Source organism: Phyllostomus discolor, chromosome 2 (genome assembly GCF_004126475.2).
Source record: "Phyllostomus discolor isolate MPI-MPIP mPhyDis1 chromosome 2, mPhyDis1.pri.v3, whole genome shotgun sequence".
Lineage (NCBI taxonomy): Eukaryota > Metazoa > Chordata > Mammalia > Chiroptera > Phyllostomidae > Phyllostomus > Phyllostomus discolor.
The window spans coordinates 24,029,446-24,050,540 of NC_040904.2; the positions used below are offsets into that span (position 1 = coordinate 24,029,446).

A 21,095-nucleotide genomic window follows, 5' to 3' on the forward strand; every position below is an offset into this window, starting at 1 on the left:
AATACCTTATTCTCTGTTAAATAAAATGATCTCTCATAGTGCTTTTCAAAAGCACATATATAAGAGTTATTGTTTATATGAAAAATATATTTGGCACAAAAAGTATGCTGGAAACGTCACCATGTGAATATGCTTTTTTTCTCTTAAAATGTATCACTGTGAATTCATTAATTTTTTTTTGTCAGCACTTGCCTGAGGAAAATTTTACTGAAAGTTTTCTGAGAAGATACAAATTTGGACGTTCATTTATTTGGTAAATATTTATTGAGCATCTATAGTGTGCCAGGGACTGAGGATGGATGAGGGGAGCTTCCTGCATAGGACTCGTGTTGACTGGAGGGAACAGACATTCATTAAATACTCACACCTAAAAAAACAAGATGTAACAAGTGTTATGAGGAGAGGTATGAGTTGGTTTGAAGCTCTTAGTATTGGTTAGGGAGGTTACAGAAGGATTCCCTGTAGCAGTGAATTTGAGTTGTAACGAAGAGGCTAAAATCTACGTTCATTAACTAGGTGCAGATGGGCAAAAGAGCACTCTGGGAAGAAAAACAGCACACACAAAAGCCTGATGATAACAGGAAGAAGTGTTGCGCGTATGGGAAACTGAAGGAAGATCCTTCCCACCAGAGAGGAACAGACAGCTCACGGGCCAAGACAAGGCTCGGGAAGCTGGGAGAGGCCATTGCAGGTGAGGCTGTAAGGGGCATGTTATCAAGTTTGGTTTTCAAAATAAGAGCTGTGGGAAGCTATTGTAAGGTTTTATGTAGGGGCTGGCACAATTGGGTTTTTGCTTTGAAGAGATCATTTTGGCTGAGTGTGGGGGGAAGATCAGAAGGGTCCAGATGAACTCAGTTAGGAGGCTATTGCCTGTATTTTAGGTATAAGGTGATGATAATTTGCTCTGTGGTGATGGGGAGAGACAGACAGAGTTGTGAGCAATTAAGAAGGTAAAAGCCACAATATCAGGGGGTAGACTGTCTGGGGATGAGAGAGAGAATGGTGGGTCTGTGGCTGGTGCAACAGAATAAGTGATGTTGTGTTTACTGAGTTTGGAAGTTCTGGAAGAAGACCAAATGGTTTTTAGGACAAGGGTGAGATAATTACAAGTTTTAGTTTAAATGAACTGAGTTTGAGGTGCCTTTGAAGGAATCAAGCAGGCAGTGGTAGATGTAAAGCTGGAGTTTGGAGGAGATGCCTGGACTGCAGATACACACTTGGGAGTTGTCCATCAAAGTGGTTACTAAGCTGCAGACGCAGCAGAGATGGGCTGGGGAGAGTGTGTACGGTGAAGAGAAGAGAGATGCTTTAACAGTGAATAGCTGGATAGAGGAATGTGGGCCTGGGAAGGTGGATGAGAAGTGTCTAGGGAGTCAGAGGGAGAGCAGAGGAGTGTGTGTCACAGAAGCCAAGGAAGAAAATGTTTGAAGGAGGAGGAAATGGCTAACAGAGTTGAATGCTGCTGCAAGGCAAGTTACACAAGTACTGAAACATCCAATGCATGGGTGACTCGCATGACTCTAATGGCCACAGAGATAATGGGCTTAGAAGCCAGATAGAGAGGGGTTGAGTCAGAGGTGAAGGAGGCAAGGAAATACAGAGACTGAGCATTGACAACTCATTTGCCTTTAAAGAGGAGGTGAGGGAGAAGCAGTAGGTGAAGAGAAAGGAGAGGCTGTCAGTTGAGTGTTTAGAAGCCAATGGGAGGATTCAGTTGGGATGGAGAACATTGATAGAAAAGAGAGAAATGGTAATCTGTACAGTAGAGTTTCTGAGAAGGTAGGGAGAATGAGATCCAAGGCAAAATATGGCCACCCTATTGGGATATCGGATGGCATTTTTCCTCAGTGGCGGCTAGAAGCGCCTCTATGTGTTTTTACATATGTGAGTTCATGGTTGAAAAAGAGAGTTCATCGGTAATGTATTTATAAAGGTAAATAAAAAATGAGGATTGCTCTGAGAGGTGATCACTAGAGCTTTTAAAAATGTATTTTATTTTAAAAACTACATACAGATTTTTAAAATCAATGTCATCCTAAGCCTGTATAGTGGTGGAGACTGAGTCACTCACTAGTCTGTCTTACTAAGGCGTGCATCTCCCCCTCCACATATTGTCTCGACTCAGCTTGCTCTCCGAGCAGAGGAAGACACCTTTCCATGTGCGATGATTGGTTTGCAGATAAGCACAGAGTGACTAATGCTTAGTATACTTGCTGTTGCAAGTGTAAGGCCTGTGAGACACTTTTACCCTGTATTATGATAAGATTGTTGATCCATTATAGAAAGGCAAAAAGATTAGGAAAGAGATGTTGGAAGAAAAATCAATGTAAACCCTTGAAGGGTGCTAGGTTACTGATCTTAGCTTATTTCTCATGGAGGCTCCCGAGTTATTGCAAGCATACTATAGGCTCTTTGTGTATGTATGAGTGGAAATTGTTTCATATAACATAAAAATTGGGTATCCATAAAGTGTTGAAAACTTGTACACAGCAAACACTTTCTTCTTATGAAAGTTTATTTTGCAAAAGATATTGATTCAAGTTTAAAGTTCAGTAAGATTTTTTTTAATATGAGAAAAATGTCAGGTTTTTAAAAGTTAGGTTTTAAATTTGCATTTCAAAATAAATACTATTTTTTCCATAGTCGTCCTACTACTTATATGATCCATGAATTAATCATCCATCTGTCTACCAAATACTTGTTAAACACTACTGTGTGCCAGGCACTGGGTAGGGCATACAGAGATGCATATTCCATGGTTCTTCCTTCTCTAGTTTATTGTCTTGTGGGGGAGATGGGTGTCAACATGCTGTGGGCACTACAGAAGTGTGGGCAGATGATGGAAGGGACAGAGAAGAGAGAATTTATTCTGCTTGGGAGTGGTGTGTCCATGTGTGCTGGGGTGTGTGCACGTGTGTGTGTTTGAAAGAGAGAAATATATATATGTGTGTGTGTGTATATATATATACATATATATATATATTTGTATATATATATGTATATATATATATATAAGAGAGAGAGAGAGAGAGAGAGAGAGAGAGAGAGAGAGAGAAAGAGAGAGATATTTTACAGAGAGGAATGCCCATACCAGAGAGGCATAGACCATTAATATGGGATGGGAAGGGGAGCCCTAGCTGGTGGCTCAGTGGATTGAGTGCTGGCCTATGAACTGAAGGGTCGCTGGTTTGATTCCCAGTCAGGGCACATGCCTGGGTTGTGGGCCAGGTCCCTGGTTGGGGGCATAGGAGAGGCAACCAATTGGTGTTTCTCTTGCACATCAATGTTTCTCTCCCTCTCTTCTTCCCTCCCTTCCCCCTCTCTGAAAATAAATAAATAAAATTTAAAAAAATGTGGGAAGAGAGGAAAAGGACAAAGATTCCAGGAGAATAACATATCTGAGTTTATAAGTGTGTATTTGTTTTGCCATAAAGTTATCCAAAGTATCTTTGAACAACAAACTGAGGTTCTACGTAATTAATACATATTCAGGGGTCGCTAACAATGTACAAACACGAAGCGCCCTACTCAGGTGCTGCGCTGGTTTTGGTGCTTGAACAACATTCAGCATGTATGGCAATGTTCTGACACGTGGTAGGAGGGAAGGCATTATAACACAAACCCAGCCATTGCATAAATCCAAAATGAGTTTTATTTTGTCACCTTTAAAGGTTTGTGAATGTGGACACCGAAATTAAATGGGAAAGTTCCATATGAATGGACTCACAAGGCTATTGGTGCCCTACAGTCTGGTCCTCAGAGGTCGTTTAGCCTGTTTTCACATTGATGTCTGGAATGGAGGGTCACCTAGCCACACTGAAGGTGTCCAGGAAAGGACAGCCACATATCTCCTTACAAAGGTTTTTTTTATCCTGATACAGTTGTGAAACCATCTCTACTGGCCATGTGATATAATGAATGCACAGCATGCTCTTAGAGCACGAATATTGGACTTCAAGTTCTAAAGAGGAATCTTGATGGCAGGTTGTCCGGAAAAAATGCTTTCATTTTATTTTATAACTGAAGGAGACCTCCTATGACAATGACATTCAATACCTAAATATCTAATGACACAGACAGTAATCATACTCAGGAATGCTCAGATTTGTAGAGGAAGACACAAGGGTCAAAACTGAGCCGTCTCTGTTATTCTTTGTAGGGTGTAAGAACAAAGGCATCTCACGTCTCAAGGAACATGAGTGAAAGTCATAACCCAGTTTTCCCTAGTCCTTTTCAAAAATGTGACTGAAGAAAAAGCCAGATGTGTTCCAGGATGGCCAGCTGACTAACTCTTACTGTTAACTCACACCAGCAATTCCAAGACGTGAGGGCGACTGATAAAAGCGATTGGCTTAGTTTTCCAGAAATAAATTCTGTGCTGTTAAAACTACTTGCTCAATCTCCCTTCTCCCGTTCCTGTGGGGTAAAGAGATTGGCAATGAACCTTAGCAGGCAAGAGTCCCAGAATTCTTGAGTTATTTCGGTAGTTTTCTAATCTACTCTGGACTTTTGTAAAATGATTATCAGAAACTGAATCAGCAATTGGAAGGGCTGGGAATAGCTTCTAACTGTTCCCCACATGCAGTGATGACTCGCACGGCATTGCTCAACGTCCCTGTCCCTGCTCTTCTTCAACTAGAATAAGTCGTCGGGAAGGTAGATCACTCGCTGGCCTTTTTGTGACCAGGAAATGGAGTCATTGTTTTTGGAATTTCCAGTACTCCATGTCCTTAACTTGGATGTGGCCTAGAGATTGAAGTTTCAGGCTCAGGAGAATTCACCTGGATTAAAATCCTACTTCTACTGCTTAGTGGTTGTGTTTGTTACCTGAAGAAAATTACATGACCTCTCTGTGTTTCAGTTTCCTCATTTGTAAAATGGAGTTGATAATAAGAAAATGAAAAAAATGCATGTGAAGTTGAGCACATGGCTAACATGATAAATGCCAGCCATTACGATCTTTTTAGGACCTTTGCACTGTTCTAGCATTTAGTTTCCTCGACTTCACCTGCACTTAATTGGACAAAAATATATTTTATTGAATACCAGATATTAAACTCTTATGAATTTCTGTGTGTTGATGGTGGAGTTGGTGGGAAGATGAGTAGGATTTGGTGGAGCGATGAGACTTTTACCTGAAGAGGGGAGTGTACTTAAAGTGACCGTGTAAGCCAGCTGATTTGCTGTTGATTTCTGGAGTCCGGTAGTTTAGTCTATACTCTGTTAAGAAGCATTTATATTGGCCTGGCTGGCGTAGCTAAGTGGATTGAGCTTGGGCTGCGAACCAGTGTCGCAGGTTTGATTCCCAGTCAGGGTACATGCCTGGGTTGCAGGCCATGACCCCCAGCAACTGCACATTGATGTTTCTCTCTGTCTCTTTTTCTCCCTCCCTTCCCTCTCTAACAATAAATAAATAAAATCTTTAAAAAAAAAAAGAAGCATTTATATTGTAGGATGTCTAGTTGAAGTTCCAATTGCCTTATGCTTTGTTCCTCATTTATGGAATAGCTGCAAATATTTTATTTATTTTTCTTTTTTATTGAATTTATTGCAGTGACACTGGTTAATAAAAGTATATAGGTTTCAGTTGTACAATTCCATAATATGTCAACTGTATATTGTATTCTGTGTTGACCACTCCTGCAAATATTTTTTAAGTACTGGAACAATGAATACTTGACAACAATTTTAGTATCATTTGCCAGTACCTTAAAAAACAAACATACATACAAACAGACTCAAACCCAGTTTCTTCAGCCTTTTGTCCTAGACTCCAGTCCTACTTCTTTAGACCCTCCTCCCTGTGGCTGAGAGGACATCTGGACCCTGCGTGGGCACTGAGAAAGCCCAGAGCAGTAGGAGGACTCAGGCACGTATGTCCAGTACTAGACAGGAAGGGAAGTGAACTTTTTTTTTGTGGTGACTTCTCTCAAGGAGGAAGCAAACACCAACCTCCATCTATCAGATTCAAAATGTACTGGGTATGGAATAGTGATGTATTCGACATGGTTAATGCATAATTACAATCCCAAAACATCATATTTTAATATTCAAGGCTTTGGCTTGGCCATTTCTCATATTCATTTATTTATTCTTTCATTCGCTTGTTCAACAAGTATTTATTGCATGCTAAAAATATACAAGGAAGTATGCTTGATTTTTCCATCTATGCCTTCTAGGAGACATTCAACCTCAACAAATGTGCATTGCATAAGTGAAAAATAAGATGCAAGTACTATGCTAGCTGTGCATAACCAAATCACAAAATATTTATTCCTATGTCCTGGTCATCCTTAAACTTATAATTCAAGCAGGACATGAATGCAAATATTATCTCCATTAATAATATATGTGCCATCCGAATTTTGTTAGACCTTCCACTTAGATTAAATATATAATTTATATGCTTATATAAAAATAAGGAGATGAGATTAACAACCTATATAAACTTTTCAGGGATTCAAGAGCTTTTGGTGAAAATATTAATTTAAAATAGGATTTCTCCCTGGCTCAAACCCCCTTTCATGTAGTGAAAGGAAATGAGCAAAGAAATCCAAGCACAGTGAAGTTTTCAGGGCCAAACATTTTGATTCAATATGTTCTGCTGTAAAATATTTGGCCTTGTTTGAATTTTTATTGCTATATGTTCTCAGTCTATATTTAACTGTGAGAAACACAAATAAGAAAGAGTGAATGTGCAAAATATTCTTTTCAAGTGCATGGCAGTGAATTTGAGAAAACATATATTAAAGGAACACTTTGTGTTTTTAACTTTCGGCCCCTTTCCTGAGGCCCCCTTTGGCCAGATTCGACGAACTGTTTATTGAACTAAGGACTCAGCTTACTTGAATGAGAATTCTGAAGGGCCTCTCAGAGCCACCTGATAAGCACCTTACTTTGCTGTGCTCTCAAAATTTCTTTTAGGCTCTTTTCATAGGTGAAATTAGAAATGTTTATAATGGAGTCATTCAATGCCCCAATTCCTTATTTGTTTGAACCAACTTTTTTTTAATCACCACTCAAGGATATGTTTTTTATTAATTTAATTTTTAAAAAGATTTTATTTATTTATTTTTAGGGAGGGGAAGAAAGGGAGAAAGAGAGGGAGAGAAACGTCAATGGGTGGTTGTCTCTTGAGCACCTCCCACTGGGGACCTGGCCCGCAACCCAAGCATATACCCTGACTGGGAATCAAACTGGCAACTCTTTGGTTCTCAGGCCGGTACTCAATCCATTGAGCCACACCAGCCTGGGGTGTTGTTTTATTAATTTTAGAGAGAGGAGAAGGGAGGGGAGAGAGAGAGAGAAAAAGAGAGAGAGAGAGAGACACTGATGTGAGAGAGAAACATTATTCAGTTGCCTCCCATCATCCCGTGGCCTGACCAGGGACCAGACCCACAACTTAGGCATGTGCACTGACTCGGGATTGAATCCACAACATTTGGTGTACGGGACCACGCTCCAACCAACTGAACCACCTGGCCAGTTCTCAAATTCACTTTTTAAAAATTGGGGTGTTCACTCTGGTATCAGCTCTGTCCTGACTCGAATCAGCCAACAATCTGTGCCTCACAAGGGCTGCATCCTTAACCACCAGCTTCTTCTATCCACACCTTTCCCGTGGGGTAACACATTGTGTTACCATCAGTGCCTCTCCTCAGTCCCCTCACATCCCCATCAGGCCAAATCAACACATTCTATCTTTCTATTCAGCCTCAACATCTTGGCAGTTAGCAAGAAGACAGACTTGTCACAATGGCTGCTCTCTAAGCTGCACAAAATCCTAAAATGAAAGGCACAGGTACAGGGGGTATAATCACTGGTTCTCTAGAGTAGAGGATGGCTCATCTACGAAGTGGCCTTAGCGTGACAGTGTTTTAACACCGCTGTTTTGGTCTGCACTGCAGTTCTGCTGGTGTTGGCAACTCCGTCCTCTCCGACGGAAAATCTCTGATGACATATTCCAAGGACAGAGTAACTTTTGCACATAAGCTTATTACCAACCAGTTTCCACTGGGCAGAGTGGGGCCAGTGTGACCAGGAAGCAGAAGGGTGAAATGGTTCAGAGTGTGGGCCCTGAAGGCAGGTCCCCATCCTGCCACTGTGAACTCATTACCTGTATGACTTTAGGAAGTTATCAAATTGCTCCGTGCCTCAGTTTCCCCATCAGTAAAGGCTGAGATAATATTGATACTAACCTCATACGATTTTTGTGATGGTTAAATGAGGGATCTGATATGTTTAGCACTGAGCTTGGCTCATATTCACTAGCAATGACTATTTTTAGGGAAGGAAAGTTGACTAAATTCCTTGGGCAGCAGAAAGAAATGGGGAGGATGAGTAACCAGCTATGAAGTTATTCCTCAAATCATTTCTTACTCTTTAAGGAATTATTTTTACACATTTTAATTGTAAAGCAAAAGTGTAAGGGGTGACTAGTAGATGACCCGTTCAGTGTGCTCATTCATTCATCAAGTGCGGTCTCATTTCTCTGAAGCTCTGGACAGAATGTTTCTCTTCCTCCAAACTTCGGGGTCACTGGGTGGAAATTAAGATAGTTCCAGGGCAAAATGGCCAGACCTGCTTTCCTGGCAGCTACATATGTAAAGTATTGTTTCTCTTGCTCATTTCTGGTGTATGTGTCTCTCCCTTTCAACATCTCTTTTCCTCACTCCCACTTGGGTGAGATACCTTTCTCAGCATGAAGCAGAGGCAATCAGGCACACTACTGTGCCTTATTACAACTGAGGATGTTTATGCAAGAAGAGGGCCAACTAGAACAGCGGGGCTCATAGATCCTGTCAATCCCAGGGGCACATATGATTCTTAGCAGTAAGGGGGTGTCTCTCACCGGTTGCTTTTTCAGGGTTGTTGCACATGAAGCATTGCCATGCTCCCGCTGCTTCGCTGAAGCCAAACACGTCAAAGAACCTCACTTCTTCCAGATGGAGCTGTACCTGGTCCAGATCCTGTTTCAGGAACACAAAGCACAGGGAACATAAGCTGATGTGCCTGCTGCATAGGATTTTGAAACTGGAAAGGGGTCCTGGAAGCAGGATGGCCGGTGTTCAATTTTAGTACTAAGGATGAGGGGGGAGGATTGAGAAGACCTCTCTCGCTCCACTATGGAAAGAGCAGCATCTCAAGCTCTTTCAAGGGAGTACTCTCAAATGCAGAGGGCACTGAGCATGGGCCCAGGGCCAGGCGCCAGGGTAGGTGGAGACAGGTCAGAGCCTGAAGTAGCCCAGAATTTTCTTGCATCTAGCCACAGTTCCAGAATTTCTACAAAGAAGGGACATCTAAATAGCAGTGTGGTTGAAAGGAACACTATTGGGGGATTTGTCTTTTAGGTACCCTTTACATGAACAGGAGAATCAATTATCTATATCAAAAAATTATATTTATTAGGTTGGTTTTGCAGGGGGCTGGTGGAAATTATGGAAGAAGGTGTAATACTTCAGCTTTTGGCTCCAGGATTGTTTTAGTAGTTTGCGTTGTCTTCAAAGTGTATGCAAAGTTTGTGTCCTATTCCATAATATGGCTGTATTGGTCTTAATGGAAAATAATGTCTTAAATTACTTATTGGTAAATTAGTTCACTTTCCCCCTCCATATGGTTGAGTAGAATTGACACACCAAGAAGACTGCCCATGTTTTATGAGCCCTGTGGCACTGTGCCAATGTATTCCTATAGAGAGAGGTTCCATTACATTGTAAATGGATGGAGAACTATTAGCCTAACCAAATTAAATAGCTCTACTGTCCTCCTGAGGCTTTCCTATTATGTAAATAACTTTTATCCTCTGCTACAGGGTGGCCAGAACCACACTCTTAAAAGGTTGCATTCCTAAGAGGAATTTAATGTCCTTGCTAGACTTGTACATGCCCAGCCAACTTATGTGTTTGTCCTCTGTTGAGCTGTGATTTTATTTCCTTTCCTCTGGTCCATACACCCTTATCTTCCACCCATAGTGACAGCTCCTAGTATGTCTAAGAGCTGAAGGATGGACTGCTTACGGTGGGTCTAAAATAGAGAATGATCAAGTGGCAACCCACATTCTGCCCCAGAGCTCTGGTTTACCTGGTCTATATTTCTTGACAGAAGTGAGAAGTATGCTAGACTCTAACCTCCTTGAGGGCGGAAATATTCTGCCTTGCTCACAGTTGCATCCCCAGAATCCAGTCCAGCGTTGGGAATGGAGTGACATCATTGGTTTGCAGGCCTAGTTCAAAGTTTACTGATGGACTATACAAATGGTAGTATGAGAATTTCAAAGGGATTTCCTTTTAGGGAACATTTACATTCATTGGAACATAAACACAATGAGGGCAGTGGGGGTTGTCTGTTGTACTGGCTGCTATAACCTCAGCGCCTAAAAGTGCCTGTCACATAAGCAAATACTTAATAAATACATGTGGAAGAATGAAAGGCATAAACTGGGACTAGAAATGAATGCCTTCAAACATCTTAATAAAGACTATTATGGCTCATGTTCTTGGATTGGACATTTTGAAGGCTCCACAAGCTGAATACAGCATTTCTGAGTTGCTAACATTTAATACCATATTTTAGGCATTCCAATAGGCTTGTATATACACCATGTTGTTTCAACAAAAGTGATTTCAAATGTGTTTAATGAAAAAAAGGAGACTTAATAGAATTTTTTTAAAGCATGTTCCCAAGATAAAGACTGAAGAAGCACCTGGGAGTTTTGTAGATTTCAAAGGATGAATTTCATACTAGAATTTATGGGGGAAACACAGATGTTCATAAATATCAGTTTCGAGACTGCGAAGTCTCTGAAGTCTGTGCTTAGCCATTGGCATGCAAATCACTTCCCTATTTTCCACACAGTTTAAGTTCAATTTTTCATTCACCGCAGACACTGATAGCAAACAAAGTGCTTAGAATAATACATAAAAGTCCTTTTACTTTTCCTGTTCTGAGACCAGACATGTCCCAGGTTGTTACCTATAATCCACATTTGTCTTGGTAAAGAGTTACTTAACGAGTTCGAGACAGATGGAAGCGCTGTCTCAGTGTTCACGTTCTGAAGTCAAAAGCAGGCGGCAACAAATCCTCCTTCTTCAGAGGATTCAGGTGATGTGCAAAGGGAACTGAGTGAAGAAGATAGGTGGTCGTTCCATGAACCACTGATGTTGGCACAAACAGCCAACTTGAACAGAGAGACAGATGAAACACACAGAGATCTCAATATTGGTAGGAAATCAAAGCAAAATAAATCACAAAACAAGCAAACACAAACCAATAACTAGTGATATATACATTTTTGAAAAAACGTGACCTCTTGATATGTTTGAGGTCATTATTCCTCTGACTTAATCTTCTCTACCCTCCTGGGGCCTGCAGCTTTCTCAGGCCTTGCCCAAGAACTTCTGTATGGCTTCTACTTTACTTTTCAAGACAAGAGAACTAAGACTAACTTTGTTTAGAGAATTACAAACTTCCTTTAAGACAGTTAGACTCCAAAAGAGTAATAAAAATCATTCATGTCTAGAGTCACTCCCTGAGTATTTCATTTCAGTGGGATTATAGTGGACAGACCCTGGAGTGACACCCCCAACCCCCTGCAATAATTTCCATCTCCTGGTGTTCATCCCTTTGGATAATCTCCTCCCCTTAAGTGCTGGAGGGACCTGCGTGTTGCTTCTAAGCAAGAATATGGCAAAAGTGATAGGACATCAATCCCATGATTATCATAGTGTACACCTACATGCACACACACAAACCAACCGTCTTGCTAGATGCAAAGAGAGAGTGCCCTCCCAGACTTGAAAACATAAGCTGCCATGTTGTGAGTTGCTCATGGATGGCAGGGAACTGTGGGTGGCCTCCAGGACATAAAGGTGGCCTGCAGCCAACAGCCAGTAAGAGTTCCTGGCCTTCAGTCCTACAAACCCCAGTAAACGGTTGCTGCCAAGAATCTGAGTGAGTCTGGAAGCAGACTCTCCCCATTTAAACCTCCAAAGGAGAACATGGCCCAGGCAAGATCTTGTAGCGTTGTGAGACCCTGAGGTAGGCACAAGCAGACTCCTGACCCCAGGAAACTGTAAGATAACAAATGCATATTGTTTTAAGCCACTAGGTTTCTGGTAATTTGTTATGCGGCATTCAGAATCAGTACTGAGACTGTGCCATGAGGAAGGGTAGGCCGCCCTGTTGGCTGATTCTCAAAGAAAACACTGATTCTGCTTCAAGGGGGCATGCTCTTCCAAGTGCACTCCAAATCAGGCCTCAATAAAACCCGAGGAATATGGAAGTCCAAGTTATTTCAGCTGACTGAAGGAAAAAAATATATATATAATCATAGTAAGTATGAATTAAGAAGCACTTTTTCTAATAAACACCATCTAATGCAAGAGGAATAAAAGCCCCTGGAGGGAAAATGATGTTTTTAAGCAGCTGATTAAATGAGAGTTCCTCCAGTTTTAGAAGAAAATCACTAATGAGGGCAGGAATTAGGAAACTATATAAAAAGTCCCGTGTGAAGCCTCTTAGGGGAAAAATAAGCCAGGCAGCATGGAAAGATGAGAAGATATTTACAGTGTTATTTTGATGACAGTGACGGCATGAGTCAGCGCTATGGATTCCATATAAGTGCAAAGTGGCCTCTGGGTGTCATAATGTGGTCTGCGTACTGTGAGAGGGCACGGAGAAGCAATTTTCCAGAAATCAGTGAACGCGTACATCTGGAAGAAGTTTGGGTTCTGGCACATTTAAATTCTGTTCTAAAGTTATTTTTGCACAGATACTAACATAGGATTGCCTCATGTGCTCTGTGCACCTATGGTTAATGGGATCAACTCTAGACACAAACTTTAGGTTTGTTTTAAGAAACATAAACAAGAGGTTTTTAAAAAAAATCCCCAACATTTGCATATAATGGTAAGGCTCTGTGTCATGATGGCTGCTTCTAGTGCATGTATTCTGACGCCTTAGAGCCCAGAGTGTGAGATACATTTATCGAGGGAAGAAAATTAATAACTCACCTTTAGATTGTTCACCTTTCTATTGCTCATACTGTCCTACAATGTGTAGGCATGGTGTCTTATAAGAAACACTGCATGGTAAGTGAATATACTAACAAAAGGACTCTAAAGAGGATTTATGCTACAATTTAATTTTTAAATTTATTTCAATGTTTGAAAAATAATTACAATTGTCGTCAATTCACAGCATGAAGTCTTGACAGCAACTGGCATCAGGAACCAAGGATAAGTGGATGAAGGGGACGCAGACTTGTATTCGAGGAAGCGAAAAGTGATTCACTGGGGTCACAGTAGTGCTTCCAGAGGGAAATCGGGATACACGGTGATTTGTGTTTGGTTGGGATTATCATCAAGCTTCTTCTGGTGTGAATTCTTTGGCCCTCAGCTGGATTAAAGTACCTTAGCAAGAAGACTGATTATTTTGTAGCTTCTGAAAATACTTAGTATAGCACTTTGCTCATAGTGGATGTTCAGTAAAGTTTTACTAATTGAGACACACAGATTTTATCTCTAATTTAGACCAGCTGTAGCATTTAGGTTTTCAATTTCCATGTTTGCTCAACGATGACCATGAAGCTCTTTCAGAAAATATTTATTTTAAAACTATATACCTGCATTTCTATGTGTATTATGGAAATTCATTTTATTTAATTGTGTAAAGCAAGTTTTTACATTAAAATGTTAGTAACTGAAGAAGAATGTTTGGCTGATTTCATCAACATAGCGTGCTGACTTCGTGTTCTCGAGACTCGCAGCTTCTCCACATCACCACATCTCAGCAGGTGTTGGCATCAGGAATCCCGGGGAAACTTCTAATAAACACCAGATACAGGTTCCACTCCTGGAAGTCTACATCCATACGTCTGTGTTCAGGCCTGAGAGCCTGCATTTCCAAACGAGCTCCCCCAAGTTTTCTGATCTGCACTGACTGGGAAATTAATCCTACACCCTTGGGAACAGATGTGGAGCTGGCTGCTCTGTCTCCATTAATTGGCATTTGAGAGATTTGTCAGTCCTCGTGGGCTTATGTTCATACTTCACCACAATCGGTTTCATATGACAAAATATATGGTCTGGTTGCAAGACCAGAAATTCCATTCTTAAAAATCAGAGATGTTATTATTCCAAATTGTGCAATAGAGAAGGGAGAGGTAAAGTGTGAAAACTGGACGTGTTGGACCTCTGAAACTTGGCTGAAGGTGGTGCTGTGTGGGAGGGAGGTGGGCAACAGGTGGGAGACAGGCACTAAGCAGGTGGCAGGCAGCCAGGGTGCTGATCTGGGAGAACTTGGTGGGTTTCCGTATCTATCCTGAGTGCCACGCATGCGCCATGTTGCGCTGCCGCTCCCTTTTCTATCCCAGATTGATAGGAGAACTCCAGGTACGTGCGTACATAGGAGGGCAATGTGGCAAGCTGCTTACCATCGCTGGAGGTCAAGAAACAGACCAGACTGTTTTCCTGGCCTTTGAGTCTGAGTATGTTGGGAGGAACTGAATGGCTTCTTGGCAAGTCGTGGCAATTCTGACAGTGGGGCCGGCTCTGAGGGGCTGGAAGAAAGCACTGGCCTTCGTTTGATTCACTTCAGAGAGAAGTTCTGAAGAACTCTTTCAAAAACCAACAGATACGATAGAATATTTGATTTGGCTCAAAAAAGTCAAATGATCACACTCATCTAAGGATCATGAAAAAATAATCTGATTACAGAATGTTGACTATAAACATGACAAGGGTTTAAATAAAGCAGTTTATAGAAAAGCTAAGATAAGCATGTGATTTGAGTAGAAACTAAGGGCGTCAAACTGCGTAAAGTTTCATAAATATTTGATAATTTCTTTATGAATACAATTAAACATACTAAAACCGGCAAAGTATCTTTTTTTTTATTCAAAGGGGAAACAAGGACAAAAGCTTTTCAATGCTGAGAATGTCAAGAAAACGCTGACATTTCTGTAGTGGTGACAGCAGTAAACTGTAGTCACCAGAACTGCTGGCAGTGAGAGCCAGCAGTCACACGATCCCCTTTCATATTGGAAAGCAAAGAATTGCGGTGATTCTAATGGACTGCGGCCGCCTGCACTTAGTAACCGTGCACTGAGTATCTGCTACACCTCTGCACTACGATGTGGCACTACACAACAGAGGCGTCTGATGTGGGAGGAGCTCATTGGTGGGCTTTCTTTTTCTTTCTTTGGAAATCAGTTAGGGAGATAACCATGCTCTTCAGCTATGGAGGCTATTCTGTTGGGGGCAAGGTCCCATCTCTTGTCTTATTTTTTTCTGTTTTATCCCTAACACTACTCTCATTCCCAGCCAGTTCCTCCCACCTCCCCTTTACATAAGTTCGCACTCTTTTGAGTTTGATATATGTCTTTGGACAAATACACTCATATATTCTTGAAAAATATGTAGCAATGGTTAGTGTATTTTTCATTTTCCCAAATGATGTTATGCCACAGACTGCCTTCAGATTTCTCGCTTGTTTCACTCAAGGTCTCTACCTGGTATTGTATGTGTAGTTAGTTAGTTGCTTCTACTGTTGCAAAGTGATATCATAGTGTGCATCCACCACCTGCTACATTTTATCTAACCGTTCCCCTAGTGATAGATGCCAAGGGCACCTCCACTTTTGCACTTACATGAACCATGCTAACAATTACTATCCTCATACATGTCCCCTTACAGATGTGAGCAAGAACTGTTTTGTAATAATCATTCAAGAGTGGAATTGCTGGGTCATAGGTAGTTGTAAAACTGGAGAGGAAATATTTTAATGTTTCTGCACAATTTGGGTTTTCTGATCAAATTTTACTGAAACTTGGGACCTGGGCTAAAAGCACAGGCTTTAGAAATTAATTTATGACTAGTTAAGAAGTGAGAGACCATCTAGAGAGATTTCTCTTGCCTACAAGTACGAGTTTACCTTTCAAGGTAGGGATGAGACCCGGGATTTGGAGTCATCCCTGCCTGTCAAGCTAGAGACATTAGTCCTATCCTCCCCTGGAGAGATTTAGGTATATCTCAAAGGGCAAGAGTAGGAGCAGAGATTTGTCTTCCCTTCCTTCAGATGAATGGGAATAGCTGTCCATCCCTAGTTAAAGATCCAGATTCATATTTTCAGGGTTCCCTAACTATGGTACAGACCTTACAATGTATAAGATGATATCTGGTTCTCAAAGTGTTGCTCCAGGCAACTGAGGCAAAGGAAAACTGGTGAGATTATCTGTTGTAAATAAAAATAATAATAATCTGCTCTGCTCCAGAAATCTTGTTTGTCTGAGACATTAAAACTTGAACATTATGCACACCCTTAACTTCATTATGTACTGATACATTGCTTTCCAAAATGGCTGTACAATTTCCATTCCCATCAGTACGGCATGAAGTTTCTGGAATAATTACCATCCAACAATCCTTTCCCATGTCTGAGACAGGCTGTCTTTTTGGTGACCACAGACATATTGGTTTGATTGCACTAGGAGCTTGCAGCAGTCTCCAATGACTTCTTAAACCATTGCTCCTCAAACCATGGGAAAAATCAGCCACACTTCTGTAGCAAGCATTGTATTTCTGTCCATTTTTTATTGCCTTTGCTATCATAAGAAGCATTCCAGGTTTTGGGAATTAGACCACCGTTTTTTAGGTACAATTATTTTTAATACACTAGTACATACCAACATTTGGCCAGGGTCTAGTTTTACTTCAGGAACTGTCATTTTATTGCTGTGTTTACTATTTGGCGCAGTTACAAAGAGGAATCGAGCTGCCATGACTCTGCCATGGGCTTAAGAGAGAGAAGGCATTTCTTCCCATGGTGTGGGAATTTCAAACGTCTCGTTTAGTCATTCAGCAGATGGAGCACAGGACTGGTAAAGTAACAGTGATCAAGGCAGACATAGTCAGTTGAACTACCCCTCAGTGGAGAACTGGATAAACTGAACTATGGTCTGTTTACACAATGGAACATTTTACAGATGCTAGAATGAATGAGCAAACTCTACCTGTATGAACAGATATACTTTTAAAAGATAATCTTAAACACAGAAAGCATATTGCAAACGATATGTAAAAAATATAACACACATGTAAATATTTTTAAAAAAATGGTTCAAAAACATTCATGGAAATAATACAGACCAACCTTGGGAGAGTATTTGTAACAGTTTTCTTCTGTTTGTAAAGAGAAATATTTAAAGTAAATAGGGAGAAATGAAAGCACCTTTTCTATCTTGTGGTTGGATCAGTATCATCTTTCTTCACTATTCTGAATTTGTCAGCTATTTCTGAATGTAACGACAATAAAAGTGAAGCAGAGAATACAGTTCAGTGAAGCAAAGAGTCTAGCAGGGGTGAGAATCTGTGAGAAAGCAAAGTTCTGCATGTGTTGGGGGCTCCCTCGGTACCCCTAACATCCCTTGGAGAGGAGACCCTTTATTTTGCCTGTATGAATGTGGCCTTGGGGTTAAGGTCATTAAAAGACTGCTTTTTCCTCCTGATTTTTACATTTAGTTTTGTTGTGGGGGGTGCTCCATATTAAGGCTTCTTTAAATCTAGCTCTTCAAACTGGGTGGTAAAGAAGTAAGCACGAAATGCAAAGTGTTTGAAATAAGTTCTGTTTTAGTAAAGGAACCAAACCTGCAGCATGCCAACATCAAGTTCTATCTTAGTGCCACGGAAGCTGGTAAATCACAGAAGTAACCCTTAGCAATAAGACTTTGTTTCCCCTGCAGAGTGGTGTGGAGCGGTGTGGAGTAAGGAAGGTCGTTTCAGGGCCATGGGGTCCGAGTCTGCGCCCCACCACTGCCATGCACTAGCAGGTCTTGGGGAGTGTCGTCATTTCTCAGGGCTTGCCGTGTACTCTTCAATCTGTGAAATGACAGTGATCCCTAAGCTGTCTCCTTTGGAAAGGTTTTGCCCCAAATCAATTCATGGTAATTACACTAACTGTAGAGAAATAATACAAAGGAGTGATAATGATGATGATTTGAACAAGGCAAACTAAGAAGCTCCTTTTTATGCATATAAAACATAGTGTATTTTTGTCTCTTAGCTAGATAAATATATGCAAATCTTTCTGAAATGAATGACTTGTTTAAGAAACACTGATGTTAGGTGCCTGAGAAACATATTTCATTTTCTAAAAGCAAGTAACTTACTTATCTGTCTGTTTTTGTTAGTGTGTTGTCAAACGTAGGGATATTGAGTGTAATGAGATGCAAACATAATAGGATGTAATGCAATGTGAACATTTGAAAGGGGAATAATGACTTGTGCATGTTTGATGGGGCCATAATGAGATGTACAAATAGAAATGCACATAGAAATGTGCATGGGTAATGGTGTAATGAGATGCATAAATGGATGGGTGTAATGATAAAGGCATTCAGGGGGATGTAATGTGATTTATAAATGGAAGCATTAAATGGGGAGGGTGGAAAGGGCAGGTTGTGATAAGAAGCAGAGAGAAAGAATGCAGTGCTATGCATGAATGGAGGAGCTAATAATATGTGCGTGATGAGGATGTAATGAGATAAAAATGGAATGGCATAATGAGGTTCACAGATGGAAGGATGTAATGAGCTGTGCAGAAAGGAGGGAATAATGACAAGCATGAAAGGAAGGATTTAATACTATGACTAAAGAAATGGGCATAAAAGGATGTGAGGACTAAAAGGAGGAGTGGGAGAAAAGGAACATTGGTGAAGGGATGGGAAATAACAAGGTGGGCAAATGGAGCACTCTAATGAGATGCTCAAATTAAAGCATGCAATGGGGTGTGTCCATTTAGGGAATAATTAAGATACATGCATAGGGCTATAATGAGGTGCCTACGCCTGGTCAGACACAGGCCATAGTATTCAGTTTTTACGAAGGAGGTGAAAATGGAAAAAAATTCAGAGCACAGAGCAACAAGATATAACTCTATTATATATCTAAAGGTTACAAGATATGTAAATAGTTGCAAATCCAGAAAAGAGAAGGCTAAACAGGTGATTTAACCACAGCCTCAGAATTTATGAAGTAATCGTTCTACAGGTGCCGTCTGGGGCATTTACTCTGCATCAGGTGCTCTGTTGGGTGTTTAATTGAATGCACCATCTCATTTCTCTTTCCTAGCAAGCCTGTGAGGTGGTTGGATTAGTTCCTGGTTTATGGATGAAGGCGGTGGTACAGGAAGGTCAACCAAATTGTCCAGGGTCCCAGAAATGTCAGTGGTGGAGCTGTGACTTAAGCCAAGTCAAGTGGATTCCAGTTACCTTTGTCATTCTTCGTGTGTGTCTGTAGAAGTAGCCTGTGCCACCTCCTGCTTCAGAATCACCTGGATTATTTGTCAAATATGCAGAGCTCCAGGCTCACCCCAGTGAGTGCCATTTGCCAGGTCCGCAGAGGCCCTGGAAACTTGCATCTAAAGAAGCTCTCCGGGGAGACCCGCATGCAGTAAGGTCTGGGAACCACTCAGCGAGACCAGCACTAGAGTGGGGGGTATTCCAATGCTTCCCATTAGCTCTGGTGAAAGACTCTGAAGAAAGGGGCATGTGTTTGGCGTGAGCTACTTGTGCTGGCTGCAGGGAGACTATAGAAGGGATTTCCAGACCCTGGTGTGAGGTTTTAAATGATTCTGTGCACTGACGTTAACAGAGAACTTTAAAAAAAGACCCCTTCCGTTCAGATTGGTCTTCAGTAAGAACCCCAAATTATATTGAAAATAGTATAAAATACAAAAAATATATTGAGATTAATTAGACTCTAGGAAATGTTTGTTTGTTGAGTTAAAACAAAAAAAGAATCACTCCCTAGTCTTGTTATCCCTCAGGGCTTTGAAGAAGGTACTGCATCCTTAGAACCTGAAGGTGGCCAATCGCCATGCAGCTGTCAGGGTCCTAGAAATAAAAGCCAATAGTGCCACTCTTCTCTTTCCTGATATGTCTAATATTGAGATACTTAAATTGCTATAAGTTTTTTTGTATGAAAAGCCCAGATTTTATGTTTTGAAATGAGTGTTACACTTGAATGACCACTCACAGTTTAGTGACATGGCCACTGCTCAAAACATTTTTAAAAGTCTCTTTTGGGATTGTTTCTAGAGTGTATTCATGAGCTGCATAAGAAAAAGCATCATTATTTTAGCGGCACCCAGCTTTTAACTTGCAAAACTCTTATTCAGTTGGAGTAGTCTCCTTTTATAATAGGCCTGGGTGGACCTGGATAAATTTTTGGCTATGGTGGAAATAAAGATCATTCTCATAAGGCTCTGCCTTTCCTTTTGTTTGGGGGATTCTTATGGAAAAAGTGCAATAAAATAATATTAGTTACCTTTTATTGAGCACTTACTATGTGTCAGTCACTGTTCTAAGCATTTTATATGTACTGTCTCTTCTAAATCCCATAAAATCCCCTGTGAGGTGGGTCCTAGTGTTTTCTGCACTTGGCAGGTAAAGAGGACGAAGCATAAAAGACCTGGCAAATGGTAGGGCCAGGATATGAACCAAGGCCCTAAGCTTCTAACTACAACACCTCCACTTTGCTTGAAAAGAGGTACGGTTTATTCTAATAGTTTAGTGCCCACTGTTTGTAAGTATTCACACACTATCTGTGATCACATTGAGGGGGACAGAAAAACATTTCCTCATGCACTGATTGTTTAAAGAAAGAACCTAAACCACTATTGGATTAGAACAGGCATTTCAGAGGAACTGCATACCTCTGTTCCCCCAGGAATAGAGTTATTTTGTTAACTCTTTTCTAAAGTTTTTTTCCCCCCTGACTGATGCAGAACATCTGGCCGACTGTGAAGGAATGTTCACTACAGTAGTAAAATTGACATGCTTCATTATAGGACAGTCTGGCCTGTGTTACATGAAGAAAATGCAATGCACATGATAAACCAAGATATAAAGAATCCAAGAAAATATTTCTAATGACAATTTTAATTTCTTTAAAAAAGCTTATGTACAACAGAGGTACAGTATACATGGGCCATTGTTAGGGAGATATTAAAAGTGTATATCAATTAGCTTGGTGTAAGATTAGCAACTTCCTAATTTTTCAATAGAGAATGGAACTGTCATTTAGGTTCAATGTGTTTAC

The 21,095-nt window shown here is 40.8% G+C and overlaps 1 protein-coding gene across 3 annotated transcripts in view; it reads right to left on the reverse strand.

Moving 5' to 3' along the window:
- VEPH1 (ventricular zone expressed PH domain containing 1) overlaps positions 1–21,095 on the reverse strand; it is a 200,510-nt gene that overhangs the window by 15,740 nt on the left and 163,675 nt on the right. For all 3 annotated transcript variants that reach the window (XM_036017603.1, XM_028505107.2, XM_036017602.1), the window contains one exon: positions 8,852–8,969. In XM_036017603.1, the coding sequence (XP_035873496.1) occupies positions 8,852–8,969 (118 nt within the window). The remainder of the gene's footprint in view (positions 1–8,851; positions 8,970–21,095) is intronic.